This window comes from Berkeleyomyces rouxiae, assembly GCF_048999995.1.
Source record: "Berkeleyomyces rouxiae strain 22BRR77 chromosome Unknown BrBRR77_ptg000012l, whole genome shotgun sequence".
Classification (NCBI taxonomy): Eukaryota; Fungi; Ascomycota; class Sordariomycetes; order Microascales; family Ceratocystidaceae; genus Berkeleyomyces; species Berkeleyomyces rouxiae.
The window spans coordinates 2,228,036-2,246,502 of NW_027396502.1; the positions used below are offsets into that span (position 1 = coordinate 2,228,036).

An 18,467-nucleotide genomic window follows, 5' to 3' on the forward strand; every position below is an offset into this window, starting at 1 on the left:
CTGAAGAAAAGTCTTACATGCAGCACCGGGGTAAAGAAAACGCGGAACTGCGTAGGGAACACTGAGCATAAAAGGGAGCTTATTTTCGGTTAAGATAGCCCCTTCTCTTCCGAGATGATCGGCGGTCCTGGGCTTATGTCAGCAGCATCTCGTCAGTGCCCACTTATATAGCGTGGCTCTGGCTGTTCGGCGACCTTTGCTCGGCGATCTGTGTTCGGCGACCTAAAAACAAAGCTGGCAGCGCTGGAGCTTGGCGCCATCTGGCCAGGATCTTGATCAGATGGCGCTACATGTAGCTGAAGATTGAGGCTATTTGGGCCTTGATCACCCTAGAATGGGTAGGAGCATAGCATGAATTGGTCACCGTTCGGCGAGGAGCTAAGCCTAGACCCCTGGTGGGATCACCAGCACGTTTCTCAATGGCGGAGGGGGCAAAGGGGATATCCAAGAAGCATGATGGGAAACTCTTACACATTATCGCCGTTCAAATGCACAGTGCCGGGGCTCGGAGAGGTGTCTCAGAGTCAAATGCCGATGTCTTGCTGTAAATAATTAGTCTCTACTTCCCAGACTACCAAGTCGCCCCTCGAATCTAGTTACTCCTCAGCCATCTTAGCCTTTGATCATGACAGCCACTACAGACGTGAACACACCTTTACTAGCCTCTTCACTAAGCCAACATCCGTCAGTATCTCAGTCTGCACCTCAGACCTGCTCTCTCTCTTCACCTTCAACGTCCTCTCCCTGTTTATTTCGCACCATGGCTACGGGCCTCGTTGCTGGTTCTGCGTTTGGCGCTGCCATGGCGATTTCTGGAGTTGCCCAACCCCAAGTCATCGCGAATCAGTTCTCTTTTCAAGACTGGCATATGCTCCAGACCTTTTTGGCTGCAAGCACAACTAGCTCGTGAGTTTCCTTGCACTTCCTGACATGAGATGCCACAATGACTGTCTGACACATGTCTTCTCTTCTAGTTTTGTTATTGCGCTTCTCGATAGCACAGGATACGCACGTCAAACTCCCCGCTCTCCGTCGACACTGGGATTCTTTGCTTACGATGGCAATATCATCGGCGGATCTCTGCTCGGCACCGGCATGGCTCTGACTGGCTCTTGCCCAGGCTCCGTTTTCGTACAGCTTGGTCTCGGCGCCCCTAACTCACTAACCACATTCAGTGGCGCGCTTCTCGGAGGTGTTCTTTTCACCATCTGCTTGAATCCGATTATCGAATCACTACGACGCCGGCACGTGGCCACATCTTCAGAAACCAGTGCCCAGTGCCCGCCCACACTCACGCTATACGAGCGCCTGGGCATATCCCGCACTGTCGGTGTCTCAGGCTTCATGGCAGCTACGCTGGGAGCTGCAATTGCGCTAAACCGCATCATGCCTGCTAGCCCATACGTACATGGTGTCTCGCCGCTGCTTGGTGGGCTACTCATTGGCCTGTCGCAGATGATTTCGATTCTGCTGCGGAAATCGTTGCTGGGTGTGTCTGGGTCGTTCGAGGAAATGGGCAAGACTGTCCGTTCGGCGTTGACCCTTGGCAAATACTCATTACCGTCATATGCCAACTTCCGGTTTGCAACGGGCGCAGCAGTGGGTGCCTTTTTGGTAGCCCTCGCAATGCCTGAGCTCGGAAATGTCGTTCCTGTAGAGAGAGTGACGACCGCCGCGGCCTTTATTGGCGGTGCTTCGATGATTATTGGATCCAGGATTGCCGGTGGCTGTACCTCAGGCCATGGTCTCAGTGGCATGAGCATGATGTCACTTTCGAGCTTCATCACGATTGGGTCAGCCTTTGGTATGGCGGGCATTCTGGGGACGTACGTCCTGTGAAGAGGTTTTTCTTTTCTTTTTTGTTAGAGTGGAGCACACAATAAGAGCAAAGTTGATTATGGAATGACTTGGCTCGCAGAATTGCCCTTGGCAGCCGTGACTTCAATCTCAATCTTCATAATGTCCTCCATCAACTCTGCCTGGAGCATTGTCGCCGCAGGCCGCACGTCACCCAGCCACTTTTGCAGAGTAGGCCAGGTCTTTTGAAATTCGGACTTGTCAGGGAGGATGTAACGAACTCTCACGACATCTTTCATGCTGGATCCAGCAAAGATCAGAGCATCTTCAATGTTCTTGAAAGTCTGCTCCGTCTGCTCAACGATGTCGTCCGAGATGCGGCCGGTAGCATAGTCATATCTGTGCCAATACATTAGAGCAGAGTTACAGAATGTGTGAGGCTCAAGACTTACCCTGTTGTTCCAGATACAAAGATAAAGTCCCCCATGACTACTGCTCGTGAGTAGCCAATGAGGGCCTCAAACTCAGAGCCCTTGGAGATGTTGCGGCGATTCATGGTGTGTATAGGGCGCCGATGAAGAGAGAATGTTTGTGCGGGGGCTAAGAGAACACGAAACAATAAGAACACGAAAAAATAAGAGGACATTCTTCCCTACGTTATATCTCATCTGGGTGCGCCGACTGAGTCATATCAATCGAAGGACACGGGTAGTCATGACTTACACGCATACCCTTGCATGTGTTCCAAAACTAACCCTAATCCTCGTACTATATCCAATCGCATGAGTTTTGGCTAGGCCGCGCTTATAACTCGCGTCCGGTTTACTTGGGAGTTGGCATCTCATAATAAATGTTTCTTAATTAGTTCGCTACATGTGTGTATGTAATCATGTAGTTGATCGAAAAGCCTAGGCCCCAATATGAAAGCAACAAAGGCCGCGCGCGCGTGTGTATTAGTCGTAGAGATCGAGCGATGCCACAGCAAAGTTTCCTTGTCAACAACTAGGCACGCTTCCTACGAGTGGAGAAGCATCAGGAAGTTGATGCAGGCCAGAACCCATGAGCCATGGTTGTTCATAATTGTTCGCCATCTCGTTATCTCTAGGGCGAAGCTCCACTGAGACAAGGGTGAACGCTGGCTGCCTAAAGCAACTAATTTGGATATCGGCACTTGTGAAAACGCCTGTTAGTGCTTGCGTCTCTTTGGCGAAGGGGTTCTATACAGTCTGGGCCCGAACAGCTAACGGGAGTGACACAAGAACCGTAATCTTGAACGTCAAGTGTGGGTGAAAGTGAAGAAAGCTTGATGCTGAGTGAAAAGCCAGGTACATGTAAGTGCTACAGCCTGAATTGAATACGGTATAAAGCATGAGCCATCTCCGGTTGGAAGGACATGAGTGTGAGGATTCGACATCATCGTCTTCTACTTCTCCATTCTCAACGTCCCTGGCTTTGTCTTCCGAGTCCAATATCTAGCCTTCCCCTTCTTGCTTATCCAAAACATTACCTCTTCCGTCTTTCCTTCTCTCCCCCGAGTTGCTCTTCCAAGATGGCTGCTTTTGGTCCTCTCAGTCTACCCCGTGTCCATAATCAGAAGGACATGGACCCCATCATCGAAAGCCTCATGTACAAGCTCCCCGAGGTTCCAAGATCCAAGACAACTTCCCTATCCAACATCCACGATAGCCCGGCCGCTTCCACCGAAGAAGTTGCATCGCCGAAACGCATCGCTAGTTCTTCCAACGGCGCCGGCGGTGATGGCTCCTCGGTGAAGTCAGGTGCTACGGATAGCACCCTGACTTCCCTCAGGAGTAAGCTTCGTAAGAGCTTCTCAAGTCGTCACTAAGACCGGATGTTTGGACTTTCTCTCCATTCACACACATTGTATTTTCTCCTTTGATGACCGGATGCCCTTTTTGATTTTGATATCACTCTTATTTTGTCTTGCTAGTTTTGGCTCGCAGTTGTTCTGTAGCCATGCCTCAGCGCCTTGCAGAACCATGGCTCGTTATATTTAATCATAAATTTTACTACAAGTCTAATTCAATAGCATGTATGAACTCGTGACTTGATCTACAGACGCTCGGCCTTAGAAACTATCGTCTAATAGGTCTTCGCGCATCTTGAACATTGGAGGACTCAGGTCTGATCCTTTATCTACACCAGCCGTAGCTAGAATGTCTTCTACAATGCGCTTACTCGCTTCTCTCGCTGGGGTCTGGATCAGCTTCCCTGGTGCTAGCGCGAACTGTATCGTTTTTGGTGGACTAACGCCCAAGGCGTCATCACTATCGCTCTCCCAGTCAATTTCGTACTTTTCTTTGGGTAATGCCTGCTCTGACTTTTCGACAGTGAATGGATCGTAGTCGTATGCCGATGACGGCCCACCAGCATCTGCTTGATTGCGGTATTGTTGCTGTCGTGGCGCTATTATACTGACGCCTGGCGTCCGTGGTCCTGGTGCGCTGGGCACAGCCTCAAGCTTTTGCCGAATACTATTAGTACGCATGGGCGACATAAAGGCTTCGCTGCGCATGCGCGGGATAGCCATTTCAGGCGATGATTCGGGCGAGTCCTCCCATGGTTTCCGCTCTGATGGGGGCTCTTGAGTAGTGGCTTGTCTGCTCGCAGTGTTTGGGGTTCCAAATTTGGCTGGCGACTGCATGCGCGCCACAAAGCGGTGTGGTGTCGTTGGCAGTCTAAAACTCTTCTTGAGTACATGGTGGCGCATATCACTCTCTTTGCCCTTGTCCTTGGCTAGAATGTTGGAGGGCGGGGCCTGTTGTGGCGTCAGGGAAATGTTGGGGAGCTGTGCTGTGCGCTGGTTGAAGAGCAAGCTGGTATCGTCTTCATCAAGAATGACCGCACCGCGGGCTCCTGATTGAGGCTCTTCGTCGTCGCTGAGAAGCTGAGTTACTTCCTCATCAGCTCTATTGTCGCCCTGAGTCGAGTATGGAGATTGGAAGTCCGAGTATTGCGATCTGACAGTACGCGTAGCTGGTGCTCGAGGTGTGCTGCCTGAGAGGTCGCCATCGGGATCGTCCAGCAAAGACTCTTCGGAATACCGGTTGCAGTGAGTCTGCTGTTGTGCTAGATGTTGTTGTTGCACTTCTTGCTGCTGCTGGTGGTACGCGATTGTATCTTCGCCGTCATGGGCTGCATCACCAGCACCATCATGGTCATCGCGCGTTAAGTTGGTATCTGTGACATCACGCATTGCGGAGCTTTCCTCCTCCATGCCATGCTGTGTCGCCTCAGTATCATTGTCATCATACCCCGAAAGCGATACGTTGGCAGAAGCCTCGAAAAATTGTTTCCAGAACTGGCATGATGGTTATGTCCATGTTAGCGAGGGCATTACAAGGGCGCAATGAAGCCGCTCTAAGAGAAAATAGCCCGTACCGTAGATGCTTCCCAGACTGCCTTGGAGTGCTCTCCATATTGTTCGACAATAGGCAGGATATTGTTGGTCACAATGCGATGGGCCTTGCTAAAGTTGGAATCGATTTCTGAGCACAAGAAGCACGTCAGTCTTAGCAGCGACGGCCAGAGAGCCTTGTTGATGTCCACTGTAAACATAGACGAGTGCACGAACCCTGTAGTGTCAAAGTGATGGACTGTTCGAGCTTTTCCAGCTCTTCGGTCATTGTGAGTGGCCGCCCGGGCACCATCGGTCGTGCCATATTGCAAGGAGGGCGAGATATCGCAGACGGCCAAAGACTCTATGGCTGGTAATTGTGAAAGGAGGTTGGCGATGGCTCCTGCGTCACAGCTTGTCAACCACGTAGCGACAGACGTGGGGCATTCACCGAGAACCAATAGACCCACTATATAACTACTGACCGATGCTTACCGCTTCACCGAATTACACTCTTGAATTTGGAGAGCACAAGGGGCGCATGCAGCCGTTTTATGGCTTGTATGGTTACAGCTATTGTAGCCTCTTCTGTAGTCTAGACATAAAATAACAAACAAACAAAGTCTCTGCTGCAGCAGGCATTGCTAAGCGCAAGGGGCTGGCCCCTGAGCGGGTGTGGTCTTCTCGGGCTTCTCCAACTGCCATCCACAAACATCTCTAATGCGGGGTTTCTGAATCGGATACAGGGAAAGCTAGTTAGTATCAAAGGCTAAACAGTTGGCCATCGGCGTGATTCAGGTGTTGTCCTCTTCTGTGGATTTCTAAGCCACCCAACTTCAACCATCTCCCTTCTTTCACTCCTCGCTCGCATGGCGACATCCCTCGCTTCTCCTGCTCTCATTTTCCCACAGTACCGCAAAATGACTTCAAGAGTACTCACCATTGAAAAGATCGACGGCAAGCCAGGCCAGGTCTATTACCCGTGAGTCCAATATACGAGTGTATTCTATTCACCCAGTGCACACTAACAACCTCGCATAGCCTCAAACTCAACCATGTTGACATACCCAAAGCCGGACATGGCCAAGTAGTGGTCAAAATGCTTGCGGCGTCTCTAAACCACCGTGACCTATTCATCCGAAAACACCTTTATCCCGCCATATCCTTTAACAGCCCTTTGTTCTCTGATGGCTACGGCACTGTGGTTGAAGTTGGTGCTGCTTGTAAAACGCCATCCATGCTCGGCAAGAACGTCATTCTCACGCCCTGCGTTAACTGGCAGGCCGCGCCCGAGGGCCCTGAAGACTCACGCGCCTTTGCAGTAATCGGAGCTTCAAAGCTAACGCCTCTTGGCGCAGGGGCAGACTATGTTGTAATAAACGAGACGGCCGTTGAGCTTGCGCCCGAACATCTTACTGCCGCCGAGGGCGCGAGTCTTCCTACTGTCGGCCTCACCGCGTGGCGCGCACTGGTGACCAAGACTGAGAATGCGCTTCCCGGTCGCAATATCCTTGTAACCGGTATCGGGGGTGGCGTGGCGCTGGCTGCATTGCAGTTTGCGGTAGCAATGGGATGCGCGGTGTATGTCACCTCGAGCAGCCCCGAGAAAATCGAAAAGGCCAAGGCGCTGGGCGCAAAGGGCGGCGTCAACTACAAAAACGCCACATGGGCGGCAGAGCTACAGGAACAGCTTCCGAGTGGGAGGCCATACATTGATGCTGTGATTGACGGAGCTGGCGGCGTAATTATGAACGCAGCCGTCAAGCTGATGAAGGCCGGTGGTGTGGTTGTTTCATACGGCATGACACAGGGCCCCAAAATGGACTGGCTGATGCAGGCCGTGCTGAAGAATATTGATCTCAAAGGTTGCACAATGGGCTCACGTATAGAGTATGCCAGCATGATTCAGTTTGTTCGGGAGAAGAAAATCGTGCCGGTCGTGAGCAGGGTGGTCCATGGACTTGACAATATACAAGACATCGACAGCCTGTTCAAAGATATGGACAACAGTGTGCAATTCGGAAAGTTGGTGGTTCAGTTTGACAAACACGAGTCAACACCACCTCGTCTGTAAAGGACATTTAGGACATTGGCGACGAGATTAGGTGATCTAGTTCATTGTACATCCTATAATTAATACAACGCTAGGAATACTACGAAATATGCAGACTGTGGTCGCGCTGAGAGATATATGGTTTTCCACGGAACAGAGGCCTCCAAGACAGCCTGGGGCAGTAGGGGAGTGCTGGTGATAACCGCAAAAAGTAACAGTGATTCAAAACGAGTACAGCAAAATAATAAAAAGCAAAAATGGTATCTGGGCCATGACCGAGCATCACCCCTCTGCCCGTTTTGTTCTCTCCCCTCCTCTTTATTCTTTTTTTCCTGCGCCTGTCTCGCCTTAGTTGTCTTCGTCGGCAGTCCGCTTCCGCTTCTTCTTCTTGTGCTCGGGCTCCTCGGGCGGTACAAAGTCCTTTTCGCGCTCGCGCTGCTTTTCCTCCTTCTTGACCTTCTGTTTCTCCATGCGTTCGTGTCTAGCCGCGCGCTCCTTAGCCTCCTTGCCAAGGAAGTACTCTCCAGTCTCGATTTCCTTGTCGACCTTGCTCTTCTCTGGTGCCGGTGGGAACGGCGTGTACACCTTCTTGGCCTTATCGGTAACCTTGTGCGGCACACGACGCTTGCTAGTGTTGGACTTGCCAAACTTGGGGAGAAACCGGTCCCAACTCTCGGTAGCCAGGGTTGGATCCTTGGCCAGCTCACGCTTGACCATGAGCGACTTGATGTAGTAGATGGGGTGGACGTTGTTCATGCAGTCTTCGACCACGCGGCGCACCTCCTTCAGACCCTTGTACGGACCCATGGCAGACACCGTGTTTCCGTGCACCATTATGTACGTCTCAGTCAGCAGCTCCAGTGCCTTGAGAGTTGAGCCATTGGGGCCCAAAATACGTTGCCTCCGCTTGACAAACTTGTCCTTGTTGCCGACCAAGTTGCGGATTTTGATGATGTCGCATGCGACACCGTCTTCGAGAATTTTGATAGCCTGGGGCGCAGGAACTGAACGTGCCAGCAAACGGATAAGATCGCGAGCATTGAGAACCGAGGCAGGATCATAGGTTTTGCGGGTTGTCTTGACGGTCATTGAACCCTCCACCAAGTCTAGCGTGCAGGCAATGCCGAACTTCTCTAGCGACTTGGTGACCAAAGGCCATGCCTCGCGCAGGTAAACTTCGCGATATTTGGGGAAAAGAGTCATGAAGGTCGACTCTTCAGTAAAAGTGCCACCCTTGTTGTCGGTGGGTGTGAAAGCCTCAACCTTCCATTTGTCGATGTCTTCCGTGTCCCACGGCTTGTCAGCGTTGTGGTTGGACGGCATTTTGTGTACCGGTGGAAAATTAGGGTTCGTAAAGTAAGTCCACAGAAGATTAAGTCGAGGACGCTGGCGGTTAGGTCTCGATCTCAGTCGCGTGTTCGTGTGTTGCGGGCTTGTTGTTGTCGCAAAGCAAAAAGCAAGGCTAGAGTTGATGTTGAAGCGAAGTCTTCCACGGCAGAAAAAAAAATTATGGCGGCGAGAAGAATAGCGCCAGCCAAAAAGGAAGGCGGTGAGTGCCGCAAGGCAGTACATGCCATGTGATGACTAAGCGATCATAGGTAGGCTCCAAATTTATCACCACTTCACTTCACACCCACATGACGGCTAAGCTCCCATTTTCCAGCCAAGTCGAATTGTCCACCATCCACTCCAATATGTCTCGGGCCACTAATCAGGTTGTCAAGCTCGTCGTGGGCGCCGGAAAGGCCACGCCCAGTCCGCCCATTGGTCCTGCCCTGGGTTCCAAGGGTGTCAAGTCCATGGACTTTTGCAAGGTTCGCCGTCTCTCTTCCCTTGCCACCACCGAGGCTATGGCATATCAATGCTGCGACTACTATTCTTCCCAGTGGTCTTGTATCAAATATTTAAGCTAATGCGGTCCTTGTTTCCAGGAGTTCAATGCCAGAACTGCTCACATGGTCCCCGGTACCCCCACACCGTGCCGGGTAACCGTCCGCCCCGATCGCTCGTTTTTCTTTGAGATCCGCACACCCCAGACTTCATGGCTGCTTCTGAATGCCGCCGACGCTCCTATCCGCAAGGGCCGGAGACGAGGTGCTGGTGCTCCTGGCACTGAGACAGTTGGAACGATTAGTCTAAAGCACGTCTACGAGATTGCCAAAATCAAACAAACTGAACCTCGACTATCGGGTCTATCTCTGGAAGGGCTGTGTCGTGCAATTATCTACCAGGCCCGGTCCGTGGGCATTGATGTGATTGCGTAACTGGTCCTCGGCAGAGGAATTGCACAAGAGGTGACTATTAGGGTTGATGAAGATACCATTGAGGGCACAAGGTTGGGAAAATGCCATATCTGCCAGAGAAGAAACAAAAAATCCCAGCTTAAGGCACAGCAGCAGGTTGTGGCTACCTTCTAGACGCAAACATTCCTAGATTCCTGTTGCATTAGAAATCCAGACAGAACTGCGGCTTTGTATAATACACATGTACCACCACATGGGGAACAGGGCATATCCCCTTTTATTTCAGTGTCAAAGTTGCCGAACATTTACCTATCCACCTAGCAGAGCATGACACGTCAACCAGGCTTGAACATCGGCTTTGAACTTTGATGCATCTCCATATGCCAGTCGTAGGAGGATTACACAAGCCTCAACTTTGCTTCCAGTGAAATACGCCACCACTACTTGTACGCACCGATTTATCCGAATCAAGTCAAGCACAAAACATTACGCCTGTATGCTTGTACAAGCTGAATGATGACGAATGGCCAAGCTTGCTTGCTCGCTTGCTTGAGGCTGTTCAGGGCTAATTATAGGAACTTGCCTCCAACAACCAAATGTTGAAGGAATCTTATTCACAAGGACTCATTGCTGTGTAAATGTGTGTGTGTGTGGATTTGCAGGTAGTAGTCAACTCAGCTTGTTCTCGCATCTCGCATTCAGCGGATTCTCGGTTTGCGCCAGTACTAAGAAAACAAGGATGACCCGAATCTCTGGGGACTAGAATAACCCCGGAAATCCGCTGTCGGCTCACGGATCTTGTTCTTTGCGGGAATGGACTTCTTCTGGGAATGCGAATGACGATGTATCCATTAGGGTTAGCTCGCCACGATATAAGCCCATTAGTGCAGTGTGTACATACATGCCTCTGCAAAAGTGTTAACAGGCGGGATTGGCGACTTTTTATCTAGTCAGAAACATATCATGAATTTCTCGCTCTTGTCACCGTGTCCGTACTAGTACATAGGAGTGCAAATATTGATAACCGGGCATGCTATATTTGGCAGGCTGTGCAAGTACCAGTACATTCATACACCATGTACGACTTGTACAAGTACCCGTTTATCTTCCCCGCTCCGGGGGCCCGGGTGACGCGGGAAGAATGAAGCCAGGGCCGGTGAGAAAAGAAAGAGAAAGAAAAAAAACCTGAGGAGGGAGGAAGCAAAGGCAACTGGCTTATTACTAAAAAATAGCAAGTACAGTTACTTGCAGAAGCTAGCCAATCAATGCATCGGACTACTCCTGGTGGAGGGAACGGCGCAATATGGAAGGCAGCGCAGAGATGAACTGAACTGAGCTACAACTGCAGAAAGCACAATTAAAGTGCTGCGCTAAACAGCAGGTCCTAGGCAACTGCCAGTTTTCTGAAGCAAGCAAGGGAAGGAGCTTGCGTTTGCCTCTGAAGGGGCTGATCGTCTTGCCTTTCCTTTTTCTTTCCTCGTTATTTTCCGTCTTCTTCTTCACCTTCTTTATTCATTTCTAGACAGGCTAATAAGGAACTCCAACTCTTGTTTTCCTTCGTTCTCCTTTCCTCTCCCTTGTTGTTCTTATTCGCTTGCAAGCGTCGCTGCTGTCGCCCACTTTCTTCCTTTGTTGCTGGCGTTGGCCGGGCTATTTCATCCTTATCTCCATCCAGTCTTACTTCTCATTGTTACCTCTCCCGCCGCCGTTCTTGTTGTTTCTCTCTCTCCGTGCCTCTTCTCACTATCATCCGCTCTGACACCATTTTGTACATGTGCATGTACAGGTACAGGCACAGATACAAGTACAAGCACTCCTGGTTTACTTGGCTACATACAGGCCCCTTGTCCCGTTGCCACACAGCTTCACACTGCAGAAAAGTAGACTCGGCCGCATAGGCCAAGCTCGACAGGAAACCTCACCTTGCTCAACTACAATTATTTGCGAAAGAATCCCCAAGCTCAAGGCCAAACTTGCAACTGTCTCTCGATTTTGTCACTTGTGTGCCTCTTTTTCGCCAGTGCTGTTATCGCCCACAAGCAAGCCAGCTATCTCATTCTCTTTTCAACTCTTGCCATGGCGACTTCGCAGCAAACTACTTCTAGTCAGAGCCAGAATGATGGTAATGCTTCCTGAAAAATCAGCCATTCGTCTAGCTATTCTTTGTCTTGCCTATTACGCAACATAAGACCGACTATCCGACTAGTCTGACGAATGAGTCTGGCAGATTCCTACCAAAATCTTGTCCAGAAATAAACTGCTAACTGAATGCGTCCATTGCTCTAGAACATGAAGTCGCTCATATCGAAATCGAATCCACCTCCACGAATGCCTCTCGCCAGACCACCCTGATTGTTCATGACGACCCTACGACCCAATATCACACTCAACATCACCAAAATACCGACTCGGCCGTACCTCCTGTACCAACCATTTCCTCCGTGACTTCTGTGCCCTCCGTGCGCATCGCTTCGCCAGCTCCAGACAGCATACCGATTGCTGCAACTCCGCCCGTTAGAGACGCTGCCACAGCTCCCGCTCCGACCTCTACTCCGAGTGCCGATACCGCTACTGCTGGTGCTGCCTCTTTAGTCACCGATAAAGAAACCACTATGCCTTCAACCATGAACACCTTTCAAGCCACCGTCACGCCACCCCAGCCCATGCATTCCTCAAATCATGGTGCTCTTGCTCAAGACGATCCCAACATCCAACAACTTTCTCAGTCTCTCAAAGAAGCCAACCTACGTAATAACAATCGTATGGTATTTGAGCCTATTGCATCATTACCTACGTCAAGAGTATGTCATTGTTACATAGTCGCATTTTTTTGCACTGCGCCTTGTATACCACCACCTTTCCTTGCATCATTGCCTTGGGACATCGGTTCGCTTTCTACGACACACCTTGCAGCAACTCTGGGAAGAATTCAACCAAAAATCTTTAAATATAGCTCAGTATAACTGCTACCGAAAACTACAGCTAACGATTTCATCTTCTCACAGGTACCCTCTCACGAATCAATTCCCAAGAGCCCGAGCCAGCGCACTCTAGATTCCTATGCCCCAGGACCTCGTTCCAGCATGGCTTCTATCAATTCTCCTCCGCTCACCCCTTCTGGAACTGACATGGATTCAGGGTCCTTGAAGATGATGAAGCGTCAGGCTGCTGGTTCTCGAGATAGTATCATCACGCCACAGCCGTCCTCTTCGCAAGATACGTCGCCTCGCACTCATCAATCTGAATTTACTGGCACGGCGAAAACCTCGGTTGAGAATTTTGCTCTTGGCTCAACCGCGGTTGAGGACCATGCCCGCCAGAACCACCACCGCCGAGGCATGTTTTCGCTAGGAAAAGGAGCTTCCGCCTCGAGTTCTCGTGAAAGCAGCCCTTCACGTGCAGCTTCTTATTATAGCAGGCCATTTACCCCGGGCGGTGATTCTAACAATCCGTATGCCGCCAGTAAACGTGCGCCTCAGCCATCGGCAACCTCAAATCCCAAAAATGTTGAGCCTCGCTTCCAATTCTCTCGCAAGAAAAAGCTTGGATCGCCTTGCACGTCTTCAACATCGCTCTTGTCTCCAGAAAAGCGCCATCATCATCATAAGGACGATCACGGTTCTGGGGATAAAGCCTCAACACCTAAAGGGTCCATGGTTGATTTGAAGCGTTTCTTCAAAAAGGCACACCATAACAAACGAGACAAGTCCCCTGCAGTTAAACCAAAAGCTCAGTCTCCAAAGATCACACACTCTATGCCCTTTGGCGAGGACCATGGTTTGGTTACCAAGTATGGAAAGTTTGGTAAAGTCCTTGGATCTGGTGCTGGTGGGTCAGTCCGAGTAATGAAGCGCAGTGATGACAACACTGTCTTTGCAGTGAAGGAATTCCGTGCGCGTCATACCTACGAGTCCGAGAAAGAATATGCTAAGAAGCTTACCGGCGAATTTTGCATCGGGTCAACATTGCGCCATGGAAATGTCATTGAGACCTTGGATATTCTCCAAGAAAGAGGTCGCTGGTTCGTCGTCATGGAATATGCGCCTTTCGACCTGTTTGCTATTGTCATGACAGGTAAAATGACCCGGCCCGAAGTTTCCTGCTGCTTCCTGCAGATCTTGAACGGTGTGACCTATTTGCATAGCATGGGTCTTGCCCATCGTGATTTGAAGCTTGATAATGTTGTGGTCAGTGCCAATGGTATCATGAAAATCATTGATTTTGGCAGTGCTCATGTTTTCAGCTATCCTTTTGAAGAAGGCATCATAAAAGCCAAAGGTAAGTCGAGGTGTCATGAGAGTATTCTAGCCTGCATCAAAACCCTCAATTGCTAACTTGTCTCTAGGCATTGTCGGTTCTGACCCATACCTCGCGCCCGAAGTGTATGACGACAAGCTGTATGATCCGAGGGCAGTCGATATTTGGTCTTTGGGAATTATATATTGCTGCATGACGCTCCGTCGCTTCCCATGGAAAGTGCCTCGTCTATCAGACAACAGCTACAAGCTATACGCATCTGAACCTACCCCTGGCCACGATCCTCACAAGATGATGGCACCCATGAGCCCGACGGTTGGGACTCCGGGTGGTCTTGACTCAGGTGATTACTTCTCCTCACACCATGGAAAGAATCATCACCACCGTAACCACCACGGAGAGTCTTCAGTTCCAGGAACCCCCAGGTCCAACCCGGCCTCTCCTGGCCCGCGTGAGGCTCGCCATGGGGGTCCAAAGTCTCCCACCGTAGCGGATTTAACTGGTCAAAATTCATCTACGCCCGGCGCCCAGCCGACTGAAAAGAAGGAGGTCATCAAGGGCCCTTGGAGAATCCTCCGTCTCCTGCCCAATGAAAGCCGAAAGGTTATTTATGGCATGTTGACCATTGATCCTTCGAAGCGTATGACCATGGACCAAATCATCGCGGATGACTGGGTTGCCAACACGGTGATTTGCCAGCAGCTGCCCAAGGCTGAAGTTATTAAGGCAACGGATCACACTCACACCCTGGAGCCGCCGCTGCCGCCGTCTCAACCGCAGCAAAAGCCGGGACAAACCAAGTGATAAAGGGGGAGGGGGCTAGCTAAGATATTTGATAACTTGGTATCTATCTATTTTGTGGGGTTTTGATTTAGACGGTTTCAGTTCGATTCTAAATGGATATGATGTGGCTTTCATTTGTTTAGATCTCTGTTATTTTCTAGCATGTATATAAAATATGAATAACTACGACTGGCTTTTCCCTCGTATGTGTGTTTGTTCTTTGTTTCCACTAACTAGAGATAATCACATCATGTAACCCCAACACAACCCTAGGAATATTGCGGACCTTCCCATTTGGCGCAGATTCCAGAAGCTCTTAGAAAGTTCAGCGGAGCTCTATGATCCTTCACGATTGATAAAAGAAAAACATTTTTTTCTTCCTATTGAGCCTATTGACTTCAAGTGTTTTCTAAATTCTTTTCTCCGTTTTTTTTCTCTCTCTCTCTTCCTTCAACAAAGCAACAGTTGTTTCGCCTTCTTCATATTCGTCCTAGCGTGTTCATTTTTCTTTCATATTTTCCTCGTTTTCCTCATCTAATCAAACACCTCTCTTCTTTCACAATGGTAGGGTACTCCTTGAATATCGTGTTTGTTTGGAGCGGCGGTGGCGTCGTGACGGTCTTGTCCGAGCCGTACAGCGGCCGACGGCTGCGGATCTGCGGTACTCGCATCCGCATGGCGGCTCGAACTTGCGTGCCGGAGTGCCGGCATGGCATTGAGGAAGTGCACGCGAATGACAGCCCGATCGGCTGCCCATGTACTTCCTTTTTCATTACCAGACTGACGCTGCCGCTGCCCCGCCATCTCTCCTCCAACGAACACAATGCTAATCGACGCTTTCTCTTTTCCTTTCTCTCCTACATAGGCCACTTCTCTGCGCTCCATTCGCTCGCTCGCTCCCCTGCTCGACCGCGTGCTGGTCCAGCGCGTCAAGGCCGAGGCCAAGACGGCCAGCGGCATCTTCCTGCCCGAGTCGTCGGTCGAGAAGCTGAACGAGGCCAAGGTCCTCGCTGTCGGCCCCGGTGGTCTGGACCGCGACGGCAAGCGCATCACCATGGGTGTCGCTGTGGGTGATCGCGTGCTGATCCCCCAGTTCGGTGGCTCGCCTGTCAAGGTCGGCGAGGAGGAGTTCCAGCTTTTCCGTGACTCTGAGTATGTCCTCCCCTCCCCTCCCTCTTACCCTGCTCAAACTCTACGTCATGTTTTAGCCTCACTCTCACCTTCTGTTGCCTACTTGTCGTACTGGGTTGTATCTAACATAGTCCCTTTGCTTCGCAGAATCCTGGCCAAGATCAATGAGTAAACTGTCTTCTCTACTGCGAGAACAACATACCCATGAGCCACAATACCCTTTTCTGGACTTCTTTTTAGCTCAACAAAAGAACCGGGAAAACATCGCCAAACTCATGGCTTTCATCAAGCATGGCGGGGACGATTTGAGGGGGCCGTCGTTGCTCGGGATTGTTCTCTTGGGCTTCGCTCTTGGCCCAGTCTGATCGCTCCCTCTTGTATTGCCATTCTGTGTACTACCATCTTTAGTTTACAGCACTGTAACACCAATTGTACAATTTATTGTCTTCTACATTGAACTACTTGAATTTTCTTTGTCTTTCACAATTTGCCGGTTATGACACATAGTGAATGGTGCTTCCTTTTGTTCTTCTTTTTGACGGGACATGCAGTAGGAGCTATCTATTCATGGCCCTTCTTTTTCTTTCTTGGAGGAGAGCTTTCTTTGCTTTTTTTTCATTTCTTTTCTTCTCTCGCTTCTTTGACCTGACATGTTTCGATTGTCTCTCTATTACCCTGTCTACTTGCAAGGTTCTTTGAACTGCTTACTTCGAGCGTCTTACGGAAACATACGATGGTGAGCTGGTTAACAGCCTGATAACAAAGATCACATGTAGGTTTGGGTACCTGTATCTGTTGGACATGGTCATTTCATGTTTACAAGACGAGCAAACTTTAAAATGGCTACGGCAAGAAGAAAAAAAAAGTTCGGTTCTCGTTTGATTTTTTGATTTGATTTTATTCTTTTACGTCTACCTACTGTTATTTCGCAGCAATACGACGGCATATTCCGGACGGAAGCAGTCGGATGATGTCATCTTCCAAACTACTCCCGGGCGGTTAGCGATTGTAGGTGCACAAAGACTTCAAGCATCTCCTGTGACTTTTGAGGGTCCGGCGTGGAAGCCAGGAGGACTCTCCGTCCAGTGCGGCCCGAGGGCACACCTACCTTTCCAGGGTTGGTTACCTGGTGTTTTTGGTTTGCAACAAACCGCGTGTAGTCTAGTCTAAAAGGCCACCGGCTCTCGGCACGGGGGTTTGTCCCCGGCGGATTACGCGTGGTTTTGTCCTCTTGCGGGCATGGCCGTTGCTGCATTTTTTTGAGAGTTTTCCCTCCTCTGTAGTTGGTGGACGGGAAAAGGACCCCCCAAAATCTCCTCATGGAATCCTCCTCGACATCTCCTTCCGATCCTACTACCTCGTCTCCTCCCAATCTAACCTTCCTCTCCCATCTCTCTTCCACTCTCATCTCTGCTTCAAAATCCCACCTTCATGTCTCGGTGCTGGCAGTGGGTAGTGGCTGGGTAGTCTCGGGGCGCTCGGGCTGTTGTCTTTCTTCAAGGAACTTGAGATTGCGGCGTAAAACGCTGGCAACGTGACTTGTTGCTTTTGTTGTTTTCAGAAGCTTGTCAGCAAATCTCTGGCTCCACGGCCTCGGCAGTGCCCTGCATGTCCACCAGTGTCCTCGTTCCTTTGGCTGGTTGCAAGCTCGGCACCCGCGTGGACAGTTGTGCTCCCATCGGTCATGGTACTCGTCAAAGTCACCATCTCCGGTTCTGGCCCCGAGGGTTGTAGGAGGGAAGGTTGGTCAGTTCGGTTCTCGTGACCGGAGACGCCTGATAATATCAGATATCTCACGATAATCCCAAGCTACCAGCGTAATTGGTGTAGTGGTAACATTAATCGTTGCCATCAAAGCAATGATTTCGATTAGCCCTGGGTTCGATTCCCAGATTACGCAGTTATATATCTTCTTTTTGTCTTTTTGTAATGTTTATTGGTGATTGTGACTTAGTGATGATTCTCAACCTTCCCTCCTACAACCCTCGGGGTGGCACCTTTGAGTTCAAGATGTCGCCCCCTGGCCAAAAAACGAACATTCCCCCCTCGTTGTGGGCTTGAACGAGCGCGCACATATCCCCAAAGCTGCGTCTATTCTTTTTTCGAGTTGTGAGGCCTTGAGCCCGTCTTTTTCCCCTCTCGTGGGTTGATCTCGTCGACGTTCGCCCCTTTTCTCACCACCGCTACGACCGTCGGCCCCTCGAGCACTCTGCACTGCACCTCAGGGAGACACACTCACTCTCGATGGACCGCCTTTCTGGAAGGTTCAGGTAGTCCGCCCCGTGGCGCGGGAACCGTATCGCTGTGCCTCATCCATTGCGCACGCTACGGTTACGCCAACTTTTCTTTCTTCAGGTCCCACGATCACCAGACTTCTGGAGGCTCATCTGGCCGTGGTTTTTTCGCTCTTTCGAGAGCCCCCAGGCCACGTCCGCTGATTGGTTCGTCTGCGAGAATTTTTCTCGTTTTCCCACCCTTTAGCCGACGAATGAATGTTGGTGGGGATGGTAGCTCCACAGCAGGGCTGCGCTGGTTTTGGTTCCACTTTTTCTTTGGGGGATGGTTTGGGGTTGTTGCGCTTTTTGCGCGGTACTACAGCAGTTAGCCAGGATTCCGGGTTTTGTTTGGAGGTTGCACGAGAGAGGGACAGTCCTAGCAGCTGGGCGGTGGGAAACTGCACGTCATTACACTTCGCCAGTGCAACTATCTATAGGCGGATTCGGGTGCTGGTTTTTAAACAGCTGTATGTATTTCTGGTACCAGCAATGGTCCCCTGTCGTATGCCGAGAATCCCTCGCGAGTAGACAGGTTAAATAAAGACTTTCAATTAGTGATGATTCTTTTG

At 50.4% G+C, this 18,467-nt stretch overlaps 9 protein-coding genes across 9 annotated transcripts; 6 read left to right on the forward strand and 3 right to left on the reverse strand.

The window, feature by feature from the left end:
- Positions 1-760: 760 nt before the first annotated feature.
- BROUX77_007932 (uncharacterized protein) lies at positions 761-1,839 on the forward strand (the record flags this gene model as incomplete). The annotated part of the gene is made up of 2 exons (XM_073753080.1): positions 761-906; positions 975-1,839. 2 exons carry the CDS (start codon positions 761-763, stop codon positions 1,837-1,839), a joined length of 1,011 nt encoding a protein of 336 aa, XP_073602225.1.
- Positions 1,840-1,895: 56 nt separating this feature from the next.
- BROUX77_007933 (uncharacterized protein) lies at positions 1,896-2,353 on the reverse strand (the record flags this gene model as incomplete). The annotated part of the gene is made up of 2 exons (XM_073753081.1): positions 1,896-2,196; positions 2,250-2,353. 2 exons carry the CDS (start codon positions 2,351-2,353, stop codon positions 1,896-1,898), a joined length of 405 nt encoding a protein of 134 aa, XP_073602226.1.
- A 993-nt stretch (positions 2,354-3,346) lies between these two features.
- Positions 3,347-3,643, forward strand: BROUX77_007934 (uncharacterized protein; the record flags this gene model as incomplete). The annotated part of the gene is made up of 1 exon (XM_073753082.1): positions 3,347-3,643. The coding sequence occupies one exon, from the start codon at positions 3,347-3,349 to the stop codon at positions 3,641-3,643; it is 297 nt and encodes a 98-aa protein (XP_073602227.1).
- Positions 3,644-3,886: 243 nt separating this feature from the next.
- BROUX77_007935 (uncharacterized protein) lies at positions 3,887-5,480 on the reverse strand (the record flags this gene model as incomplete). Its single annotated transcript, XM_073753083.1, has 3 exons — positions 3,887-5,119; positions 5,200-5,306; positions 5,393-5,480. 3 exons carry the CDS (start codon positions 5,478-5,480, stop codon positions 3,887-3,889), a joined length of 1,428 nt encoding a protein of 475 aa, XP_073602228.1.
- A 544-nt stretch (positions 5,481-6,024) lies between these two features.
- On the forward strand, positions 6,025-7,229 carry BROUX77_007936 (uncharacterized protein; the record flags this gene model as incomplete). Its single annotated transcript, XM_073753085.1, has 2 exons — positions 6,025-6,137; positions 6,197-7,229. 2 exons carry the CDS (start codon positions 6,025-6,027, stop codon positions 7,227-7,229), a joined length of 1,146 nt encoding a protein of 381 aa, XP_073602229.1.
- A 327-nt stretch (positions 7,230-7,556) lies between these two features.
- Positions 7,557-8,531, reverse strand: BROUX77_007937 (uncharacterized protein; the record flags this gene model as incomplete). Its single annotated transcript, XM_073753086.1, has 1 exon — positions 7,557-8,531. The coding sequence occupies one exon, from the start codon at positions 8,529-8,531 to the stop codon at positions 7,557-7,559; it is 975 nt and encodes a 324-aa protein (XP_073602230.1).
- A 371-nt stretch (positions 8,532-8,902) lies between these two features.
- BROUX77_007938 (uncharacterized protein) lies at positions 8,903-9,472 on the forward strand (the record flags this gene model as incomplete). Its single annotated transcript, XM_073753087.1, has 2 exons — positions 8,903-9,022; positions 9,140-9,472. 2 exons carry the CDS (start codon positions 8,903-8,905, stop codon positions 9,470-9,472), a joined length of 453 nt encoding a protein of 150 aa, XP_073602231.1.
- Positions 9,473-11,527: 2,055 nt separating this feature from the next.
- On the forward strand, positions 11,528-14,512 carry BROUX77_007939 (uncharacterized protein; the record flags this gene model as incomplete). The annotated part of the gene is made up of 4 exons (XM_073753088.1): positions 11,528-11,573; positions 11,738-12,252; positions 12,457-13,729; positions 13,797-14,512. The coding sequence occupies 4 exons, from the start codon at positions 11,528-11,530 to the stop codon at positions 14,510-14,512; spliced, it is 2,550 nt and encodes an 849-aa protein (XP_073602232.1).
- A 540-nt stretch (positions 14,513-15,052) lies between these two features.
- On the forward strand, positions 15,053-15,794 carry BROUX77_007940 (uncharacterized protein; the record flags this gene model as incomplete). Its single annotated transcript, XM_073753089.1, has 3 exons — positions 15,053-15,214; positions 15,357-15,643; positions 15,770-15,794. The coding sequence occupies 3 exons, from the start codon at positions 15,053-15,055 to the stop codon at positions 15,792-15,794; spliced, it is 474 nt and encodes a 157-aa protein (XP_073602233.1).
- Between the last annotated feature and the right edge of the window lie 2,673 nt (positions 15,795-18,467).